General features: G+C 42.5%; 1 protein-coding gene across 1 annotated transcript; it reads right to left on the bottom strand.

Moving 5' to 3' along the window:
* Positions 1-6,331: 6,331 nt before the first annotated feature.
* Positions 6,332-11,227, bottom strand: RRM2 (ribonucleotide reductase regulatory subunit M2; the record flags this gene model as incomplete). Its single annotated transcript, XM_010707919.3, has 8 exons — positions 6,332-7,275; positions 7,660-7,773; positions 7,909-8,013; positions 8,440-8,573; positions 9,321-9,415; positions 10,075-10,208; positions 10,793-10,909; positions 11,048-11,227. Coding segments are annotated over 8 exons (1,032 nt in total), but the record flags the coding sequence as incomplete, so codon positions are not given.
* Position 11,228: the final 1 nt, after the last annotated feature.

Here is an 11,228-nt window from a genome sequence, read left to right as displayed (position 1 = left end):
CAAGCAGGATTTGCCCTTGGTGAAGCCATGCTGGTTCTCCCTTATCAGCTCCCTGTCTTCCAAGTGCTTTAGCATAGCTTCCAGCAGGATCTGTTCTATGATCTTCCCCAGCACAGAGGTGAGTCTGATAGGTCAGCAGTTCCCATTGTCATCTTTTTTTACCCTTTTTAAAGATGGGTATGATGTTTCCTTTTTTCCAGTCACCAAGGACTTCACCTTTTGAAATATCATAGAGAGTGGCTTGGCAGCCACATCAGCCAATTCCCTTAGGGCTCTGGGATGCATCTCATCAGAACCCATAGACTAATGGATGTTCATGTTCCTCACACAATGAGAGGGATATTGCTTCCCCAATCCCCTCCTACCAAACCAAAAGTCTGAGGGCTGTGTGGTGAGACTTCCTTCCTTACCAAGGAAGACAGAGGCAAAGATTGTTAAGTACCTCAGCCTTCTCCTTAAATCTCAAGTCTCCTTCTTCTTAGACCTTAAATTAACTACTATGGCAGATCCTAACTCAAAGGGAAGTAATGTTCGAGTTAGCAGAGTGTATGCACAGGGGCAAGAGCTAGAAGAAAGCCCAACCCCACCTGCAGCAGTGAGGGGACAGCTGCTGCAGGAGACTCAGATGTAGAGGAGATCCCCAGCCAGATGTGCAATCCCCCAGGCACAGCAGCATCCATCCAACAAACCTCCACATGCTCATGTCATCACAACCCCAGGGACCAGTTCTATGTTGGTAATGGAGAAGCCCATCTCTAGATAGCTCTCTTCAAGCACAATTTCTTCATCATTGTGAACAACTTCTCTCCTAAGCAGGGCAAACTCCCCCCTCCCCAGAGCCTGAACAGCTCTAACAGCTCTGCTCGAGTTTATGAGCATATTAAAATCAGTCTCAGTCCTTTTTCTTGTCTTATTTAGGGACATAACCAGTGAAATCCATCTGCTGCCTAAATATCTACGCAACAATATTTAACATTTCATTTGAAACATTTTTGCTTTAATCAATTTAAATGTATCCCAGCCATTCTGTTATTTCACATGTAAAGCTGGGATTTAGTGGTGGGAAGTGCAGTATCACAGTTAAGTAATGAAAAAGCAGCAAGATTAAAACCTTCTCATGAATTTAGCCTACTTGATATAGTAAATAGCTTCTCAGTTTAAAGAGGGATAAGCATTTTATAGAAGTGTATTAAGAAAGAACCCTGTTATGTTCTCCAGTGCTTGCCAGTTTTAGTTCATATACAGCAATAAATCCAGTCTTGCTGTTTTCTATATATCTACATATATTTACAGCACTATCAAGTGCAAATGTGATGGCTATATCAATAGAATATACAGTTTCCAGAAGCAGTAATTGAAACTGCAAAGTTGCTGTTAAGCCTTGAACATGTTTTGTTTGAAGCTGCTACAGAATCCAGTGCACAATTAATACTTCAATTCCTTTTAGAACTGAATTGTATTTAGCCCTCCTTATAGCCGATAGCATTTAAATGGCATCACAGAAATTCATAACCAAAACAGTCATCTGCAAATAAGAACACTTGGCACTGCCAGCATCTCTGTTGTGCCATGCTCATCTCTAGCTCACTACCTAAGAACAATGCTGCTGAAGTTACCTAATGACAACTCCTTGCCTCCCTGCCCCACACCACTCCAAAAGCAAATTCATAGAGGAGATAAATCATTTAATTAAATACCAGGAGAGAGGTACATGGAATCTGGCTGTCAGTGCTGTGCACAGAACCCAGCTAAAACTGAAGTGCATGGCAACCTGAGCCTGCTGTTTAGTTGTGTCTTGAGCTAGAAAACACACGTCAGTGTCTTGCAGAGCAGTGATTCAGGGTGGGAGGATGGAGATTAGTTCTGAAGCACTGACACAAACACACATACTGAAAGCTTCTGGATAACAGAGAAACTAAACATTACATAACACAGCACAAAGGGAGCGAGAAAGTCACAAGAAAGAGGCAGGGCATGTGTGCACTGCAAGAACTGGCTTGCCTGAAGACTTGTCCAGCTACAGAAATACCTGCAACCCCTCTTCTCTCGGTAAGAGTTCAGCCTTTAATCAGTTCCCTTAGCAGACTTCAAAATTACCCAGCTGGCCTAGTTACTACTATGAGCTCCTAGGGGGAAAAAGGGTTTGACTCTAGTATACTGCACTGGAGGAAGTAAAGACCACAATGCCCAACCTGGATTTACCAGCAGCACGTAACAGTTCAGGAGGGTGCAACAGGAACAGCAGCACCCCCTAGTCCCAAGAACAGAAACAACTGAGACCACCATTTTTTTGGAAGCTCAGTGCCCCCAAGCTGCAGATACGCCAGAACTGCAATCTCTCACATCAAGTCAAATCCTACAAAACTTGGAAGTACAGATTACTTACTGATAACTGATAACCCCCTGAGAAGCATCAGGGGGTATCCAACAAGTGTGTATCTAACACAGGACTCTTCACTCCATGGTCAAGAGAAAAAGCTGCAGGCACAGGTGTTCAGCATCAGCCAAGTGCTCCCAAGTGCTGTATGGCATAAGCACCTCCCCGTCATTCACTGTCAAACAAAGCAGTGCTGCCTGTGGCATGAGCAGCACACTGCATTACAACAAGGGAAGAAGAAGAGGGCATTGGTTACTGGGAATAATTACAAAGCCATTCCATTAAGGTATTTATCTCTTGATATTTGAAATCTCAAAGCAGTGAATAACAGAAGAAGAAAAGGTATTCATTTTAAATTCATTCTCCCTTGATGCATCTCAGAATTTCTGCTCTCAGAATATAAGCATCCACAGCAGGAGGGGATTCTGACAAAGCCCTTTCTTCTGCCACGTGCAGCCCTCTCTTACAGAGCATCTCTCCTGTAGATTCAGAAGCATATAGTGGTGGTTATGCAGGCTAAGATCAAGAGTCAGACAGCTCTGGTGGCCAGCAGTGCCCTGGGTTTGTTGCTCACTCTGGTTGGTGACAGTAGCAGATATTTCCTAGCTGATGCTCGAATGTGGGATTGAGAACTGGTGTTCTTATTTTATCCCATCCCATACCTATCTTCCATTTAACTAAGAGCCCAGTGAACACCACCTTGTTTGAGGATCAGTGAAGTCATTGCTGAAGGTGTCACCAGCAAAAAATCTCATCCTTTAAGTACACAATATTCTCCAAAGGGATAAAGTTATTTCCCAGTTACTCTGCAGGCTCAGGCAGAAGCAATAGAAACTCTTAAAAATGGATGTCTGTAGTACAAAGACCTACCACACATCTTGTTAGCTTAATCTTTTGGTCATTCTGCATGTGAAGGCTGTTTTTCTTCAGAAATCAAACGACTGTCTGACATCATAGGATATCAGTAACACTCTCCTCCCATGGGCAAATCCCTAACAAAAAACAATAGCTTTCCATCAGCAAACAGGGCATGAGACTGAACTCTAACTCTCAAATCCCTTCTGACAAAAGCATTTACTTCTTACAATTAATTAGGCAAAAAAGGAGGCCAAAGTGTTAAGATGTAATCAACAGCTTAAAATAAAAGCTGTTCCTGACTGAGAAGTAGGCTTTGACAGAAGAACTCTGCTCCTTTACTGCTTTCCGCTGGGCAAAGTTTGACTTCTCACTGGTGTAGAGGAAGCGGTTACCCTTTGGGGATTGCACCAGATTGTGAATATTCCTTCAGATCCGCAGGCTGGCTGTGCCCTACTGCAGGCATGAGCAGCACAAACTGTTCTCTGACCTCTTCTGGGCACAAATTGCTGTAATCGCTTCAAGAAATTTGAGAAATCTGGGGATTTTCTTTGTCATTACATTCTAATGTTGCAGTCGCTTCCTGAAGACAAGACAGAAGGGGTTGCTGCCCTTACTCCTCCATGTTGCTTAAGATTTTATGTCTGACATAATTCAAAAGAAAAAAATGCACCAGTTAAAGAATTTTCTTACCTGGGAGCTTTCTTACCTGGAGTCACAATTGGAAATAAATTTTACAAGAGAAATGATGCTCAGAGTCACTGTTCTTCCATTTTATCTGGTGCTATTAAAAGCTGTTAAAATTAACAGCAGTGAAACACGTGGGGGAATAGTTAGGGATCAGTTCTGCATAAATTAACTGACAGGCAGAGCATTGCACCAGGCACAACTGCTTTTACTTACTCCTCAGTATTTTTCCTCCACTAGCCTAATCGCCTTCCACTCGCAGCAATTACTGTGCCAGAACCCCCAGCAGACACCTGTTCTCATTCAGACGTGTATAAGGAAATCGGCACTTTCATCACTTCACTTCAAATCTCTACAAGTTTTTCAAACTCAGCTCCTGTATGTATTTCAAAGAGTCTGTTTTTACTTCATTTCTTGTCTATTCGTCTTTTTTTTTTTTAACTGTCAGATTTCATTCTCTCCTCAGTGTTTAAGAGGATCAAGGTGTCATCAAACAAATGACACCTCCATTGAATTAGGAAGTAAGCACTTTGCAGTAACTACTTTATCAAGGCTTGGACATGATCTATGTACAACTAACCAAGATTAAGACGTGTAATTCTCCTTGTGAAAACTGGGAAATAAAGGCAGGATTGTATCACAGAATGGCCAGGGTTGGAAGGGACCTCAAGGATCATGAAGCTCCAACCCCCCTGCCACATGCAGGGCCACCAACCTCCCCATTTAATATCAGATCAGGCTGCTCAGGGCCCCATCCAAGCTGGTCTTGAACACCTCCAGGGATGGGGCATCCACAGCCCCTCTGGGCAGCCTGTTCCAGCACCTCACCACTCTCATAGAAAAGAGCATAAAGAAAAAGTAAAGTATAAAAATAAAGAATATTGTAGTCTGGGGAAAAACTATGCATACATAGCAAGAAGCTATTTGCACTGTGGTGAATACATAAACCAAAACTAAGTAGGCATTTACACACCAGTGACACCAGAATAAGATTAACACCAGCCACAGCAAGCCTTATTCTCATGTTCAATCACTTCTAATTCTTATCTAATCCATCTCTAACACACCCATGATTCTATGTCTGTGGTATCTATTACCCTATAAGCACACGTGGCTAAAAGACTTTCCTCCTGTCTGCCATTACAGGAATCTTACTTGGCCACACATCCATTTCAAATGGCCCTGATAGTATATTGAAAATTCAGTTCTACTTCCTATCTCCTGAATTACAAACAACAAAACCTTCCATTCCAATCATTTCCATCTAGTGATCCTCTGAGTACATAAGAATCAATTAGGAAAAGATAACTATGACACAGCTAGACCTTTCATATTCACCTCTCACTAGTCTCACGCTCTAAATAACACCATGAGTTCTGATGCTTTGAACCAATTTGATCAAAGCTTTAATTAAGACAAGCAAAGATAGAGCACAAAATCCCATTTGCCAAAGAAATATGCTGGTATTTAGCAGGAAAGCTGCTTAATAACTTTAAAAACAAGCCTTGAGTTTCAGTGCTTCAAAATGATGTGCCTGGCCAGTCAATGCCCCTGAGTTACCAATATGTTCTCAGCCTGTGGTAATCACTGACCTGTTACCAACATCAGTGCTACAAGGGCATTTTAGAGCCACCTGTTACAAGCCTTCCATCTTCTGCCTTGCATGCCAGGCTTCCGGGCTGGGCTTTTAAAAATAATTTCATTTTGTTCCCTAATATAGCCTTAGAAACATGTGTGTCCTGATAGCTTCAGGCCCAGGGGAAGAGCAGTCGCACACCATCAGCCTCAGTGAGTTCAAGGGAAAGAGCAAAGACCAGCAGATCAGTCAATTCTCTGCCAAGACAGCATCTCTCAAAGAAACATGTACATTATATAGAACTTCAAAGAAGGAACCCTTTTGCAGGAAGACACCAACTCACTTTTTCAGTTTATGGAAATGCTGTAAGTTCTGTAAAGTACCAACCAAAAAGGCATAAGAAGGCACACTTGCAGGGCAGACCTTGTTACTGAGGTGTCGTATCATGGAAGTCTGTACTTCACTTTCAGTCTCATCAGGAATTAACGTGGCTTCACTGCAGCTCATTCACAATAACTCACCTGAGACCATAGGAAACTCCTCTACATTCCACATGCCATTACCACAGCTGTGTTAAGCAGTATGTACTTGTACTGAGTAGCATTCTTTGTTCTCTTCCTTTCATACTAAACATTAAAACCAACCTAACAACAAGATGCAGAACCAGAGGATGTTGCCCCAGTCAATTAGCTGGCTTTACCCTGAACACCATCCACTTACAGCAGTAGACTTCCAGTTAGGCACAATCATTTAATTCAACACCTGCCAACCAGACAGTAGGAGTTCTTTCTTGCAGAACTTGCATTTCCTCAGGAAGTCCACAGTGCAGAAGGAAATTAACACACAGCTTTGCCCATTGGAGTACTGAAGCCAGAAACAGCTTCAAATCCAACCAGCTCTTTATTACTAAATAATGTTCCCAGACATCAAAAAAAGCAAATAAGCCCACAAGCCAATGGCATGTTATTTTTCAATACACAGAGTATCAACTTATCCATTTGTTCACCTGCCATGACAAGTTCCTTTATGTTCTCAATAGATTTAAATATCACTGTTTTGTAGCACCATTCATTTATCTTACATACCAGGAGAAGCACGAGTCACAACATATAAGGCTCCAAAATTCTGAAGACTTGCATTTTACCCATTAGAGTATTTCAAGACAATTCTTTATTTTGAAAAATAAAGTGCCTGGTTTATGTACAAAGTATTAAAATAATAGTTAAAAAAAGTAAACTTAAAACCTGCCAAGAGAGCAGTGATGTCATGCCATTGCCTCCAGGGTATTCAGTGAGTTTAAGATCAGAAATTCTCAACTGCTTCTTTATGCAGTTAGAGAAGCTAGTGGTAAGTTGCCCATTACCCCCCACCTAGCAGAAGGATGATGCCCACATTTCATAAAATAAGAGTAACACGTTTCACCTAAGCATTCTAATAAACACCTTTGGCAAAACCTAATAAAAAGGAATCTTGCTGTCAGAGCTACACTAGCCTCCTCAGAAGTACTAATATCACCACCCTTCTCAAGAGTGGGATTTTAACACAAAAAAAAGGCACGCTGACTCAGCATGCCTGACATTTCCTTGCAAGGAGGGGAGCACACACACTAACTCATGTCTCAGTCCTTTTAAAATTCTGCATCCAGGGTGAAAGAGTTGTCTGTGGGCTTTGACATGACTCCCATCCTCTGATATTCACCTACTCGCTTCTCAAAGAAATTGGTCTTGCCTTCCAGAGAGATGTTCTCCATGAAATCAAAAGGATTCTCCACCTTGTATATCTGAAATGCAAAGGCAATTCTATAGTCACTACGATTCTCAAATCTTCAATACAAGAAAACATTAAAAGCAGTAGAGAAGGTGTGCAATGATGCTATTAGTGGGCTTATTAGCTTTTGATCCCAAGCCTTTTCTACTATGTTCATCTCTGTCTTTAAACTGCAGCTTATTCATTGGAGAAGCACAGCAACTCTTACATGGTTTTCATCAGCATTCTTTTGCTTTTGTTTTTTTTTTCTATGGCTATCCAAACAGTTTCTAACTGTGGGACTACTAACTGAGTTTATATCAATAATGCTGCTGCCATTTTAGGCTTTGGGCTTCTGGAAGAAATTAAACTTAATATGATCTTTTCCCCCATGACGGATTCTGTGTATTAACCTTACCTTTCTAAATCCCAGTTCCAACATCAGCCGGTCTGCTACGAACTCTATGTACTGTTTCATTAAAGTGCAGTTCATGCCAATCAACTTAACAGGCAGTGCCTCCGTCAAGAATTCCTGCAGATAATAGAAGCACATCGTGTCCAGAAGCTGGCATTCATTCTGAGCTGTCTAGGGTAACGTTATACCCAACAGCTCCGTAGTTTTGCACTTGACTGTGATCAAGTTCCCAAACAAGGAGCAGACAGTTACCTGTTCTATGAGAACTGCATTCATGATGATTTCCTTTACTCTTTCCTCCGATGGTTTGCGTATCAAGTGCTTGAACATAAGGCAGGCAAAATCACAGTGCAAACCCTTGAAGAAGATATCAGAAAGCTCTTAAGGAACACCAATTTAAAAGAACCGCTCCGAACAGTAGCACAGAATATAGAGCCTAAAGTCTAAGCACCATCTTGGTGTTTGCTACAGTGCTGCTATCTACACAAAATGTTCTGCTTAGCCAGAAGGATGTACACTTGAATTCAGGCCATACCCATTGCACGTGTTCCCACAGCAAGGTACACTGAGAGCAAGAGCTGGTGAGAAGCTTGACACTACTTTAGTTAGTAAAACGCTGCTTTCATTCATCCGCTGCTGTAAGATCCAGCCACAATGCCACATATTTACACTTCAGTGAGCTCTACAGACTGCCCGTTTCTAAATGTATTCCTGCTGTAAAATAGAGGCTCTAACAAGCTATGTGGCACATTACCATCTTAACTACTGGAACTTGATTCTTACCTCATCTCTACTGATGAGCTCGTTAGAAAAAGTGAGTCCAGGCATTAAGCCTCTTTTCTTCAGCCAAAAAATTGATGCAAAAGAGCCAGAAAAGAAGATTCCTTCCACTGCTGCAAATGCTACTACACGTTCTCCTGTTAAGAAAAGACAGATTGATATCAACCATAAAAAACTTACCAGGATTAATACTCAGAAGTTGTGATAAGAGCAGCAAGCAGTCCTCCAAAGAGGAATGCAGTAGTTTCAATTGAAGTATGCTACAGCTCATCCTGAAAACTATTATAGTAAAGGTTTCTAGTTACTAAGTAAAGCTTTAAAACATCATAAATAGTAAAAATAGAGTAGCTAAAGCCAAAAATCTTTCTCCTAAGTTAACCATCAATACCACATTTTTCTAAAGGTTACACAAAGTAGTCACTTTAGCAGGAAATTGAAGTCACTATCAGTTCATCCCTCCATTAAGAGGGACACTGGCCACAAAGGATGCTTTATTACTAATAAAATAATGACCTCTGTGATCCCAGTTTTGAAATGAGGCATCAAGAATCACCAGGAGAGAGGAGTCACAGCCTACAACTGTCAAGAGTCCCCTGGTGGAAAATGGCCAGCACTGTTCTGGTTACTTTAGCACTTTGTTCAGGCAGCCAAATGAATGGTGACTGCCACATATATTATCATCATTCAGAACACCAACAGTTTTACAAACATTTGTGCTCATTCGCAGAATTAAAATTTTCTTTATCTCCGTAATTACACTAAAGAGCATTTTATTCATCCATCTTGTGACAAAAACAATCCCTATGATCTGTGAAGTCTAGAGAAATAGTTCCTCTGTTCTGCTAGGGAAGAAATTTCACTTTGCTTCCAATAGATGTACTCACCATATGTTGCTTTCTTGTCCCCAATCCAGCGTATGGCCCAGTCAGCCTTCTTCTTAACACATGGTAATGTTTCAATAGCGTTAAAAAGGAATTCCCTGAAAAGCAGACAACTCATCAGTATGAGACATGAGTACTACAACAAATTCAACATTCATAGCCATAGATGGTCTTGTTCTCTTACAAGTGGTCTGCAGGCTCACCCCAATATTTCAGCATCTTTCCATTTTATTTTGCACCAATCGAGCTCCATTTATGTCCATCTACTCTGTTTACATCACTTTCCCTGACAGACCAATACCAATTCACATGAATTCCTATGACAATATCTAGGAGAATACTGTTTTACAAAGTATGATACTTGAAGGGCTTTCCAAACTACAGACTAACCAGCTTCCAGTCTTCAGTGACCAAAGTGCTAAGAATCTCAGAAACAATCCTACAAAACCGCCTGCTAGGTTCAGTGGACCCACCATGAGAACTTATTGTAGTTTTATATACACTCTTATTTGTCTTTTATAGTAACATGCCTTAGTTCCACGTGTTAAGTGGTTGCAGTTTCACTTCACTTAAGTGAGGTCTCACACACATAAGAGCAGATATTTTTTACTGAAGTTGCACATAAGCACCACTTTTAGCAGTATTTTATGTAAGTCTTCTTTAAACCCAAAAATCAGTTTCCACTTCACAGTAACTGATAGGCAACACATCTCAACAATTAAGAGCTTCAAACCTTTCATTACAAGGCAATACCAACCTCTCTTTAGAATCTTTAATGTACGTGTCAATGAGAAGACTGTACATTTCTGAATGTATATTTTCCATGGCAATCTGGAAGCCATAGAAACAACGAGCTTCTGTGATTTGCACTTCTTGACTGAACCGCTCCACCTAGAGGAAACAAATGAGCATCTGTGAACATTTTTAAAACCAAGCTGCAGGTCAGAGGCATTGATGCTGCCTGCAAACACTACTGCTCAGCCCACAGAACTCTGTGGATCAACTCCAGTTGTGTGGGCTTCAACATAAAGAGGAGTAGTAGCCTCTCACAATTACAAGTTACAGATGCATAGAATCATTTGCATTGGAATCATAGAATCACAAGGTTGGAAAGGACCTGCAAGATTATCTAATCTAACAGTCCTCCCACTACCATTGCTACCACAAGCACTAAACCATATCTCATAGCTCCTTATCCAGACACCTCTTGAACACTGCCAGGGACGGCAACTCCACCACCTCCCTGGGCAGCCATTCCAGTGCCCAAGCGCCCTTTAAGGGAAGGGACTCTTAAAAGCCATCTAGTCCAACTCCCTACAGTGAGCAGGGACACCTACAGCTCCATTGGGTGCTCAGAGCCCCATCCAGCCTGACCTTGGGTGCCCCCAGGGACGGGCATCTACCACCTCTCCAGGCAAGCTGAAGACATTACGAAGGGCAGTGATGCTCCCTTCAGGCTCTTTCCACACACTCACCAAGTTCTCGTTCACGATGCCATCGCTGGCAGCAAAGAAGGCAAGGACGTGAGAGATGAAGTACTTCTCCTCGGGCTTCAGGGACTCCCAGTGCTGCAGATCTTTGGACAGATCCACCTACACACGAATAAGGGCCGCTGAGACGCGTGCCAGGGCCCAGGGCCACCCCGCACTGAGGCACGGCCGAGGGGAGCGACGCCAGAGCGCGCTGTGGAAGAGCCTGCGGAGGTGCGCCGGCACCGGGGGACACCTCACCTCCTCTGCCGTCCAAAAGGAAGCCTCAGCCTTCTTGTACATCCGCCAGATGTCATGGTACTGGATGGGGAAAATGACGAACCTCCGGGGGTTCTCCCGCAGCAGCGGTTCCTCCTCCTCCTCCGCGCCCCGCGCCACCTGCAGGGAGCACAGAGCGGCTCGGGACGGCACCGCGCCGGGG

Source organism: Meleagris gallopavo, chromosome 2 (genome assembly GCF_000146605.3).
Source record: "Meleagris gallopavo isolate NT-WF06-2002-E0010 breed Aviagen turkey brand Nicholas breeding stock chromosome 2, Turkey_5.1, whole genome shotgun sequence".
Classification (NCBI taxonomy): domain Eukaryota; kingdom Metazoa; phylum Chordata; class Aves; order Galliformes; family Phasianidae; genus Meleagris; species Meleagris gallopavo.
This window is presented reverse-complemented; position numbering and strand designations above follow the sequence as displayed.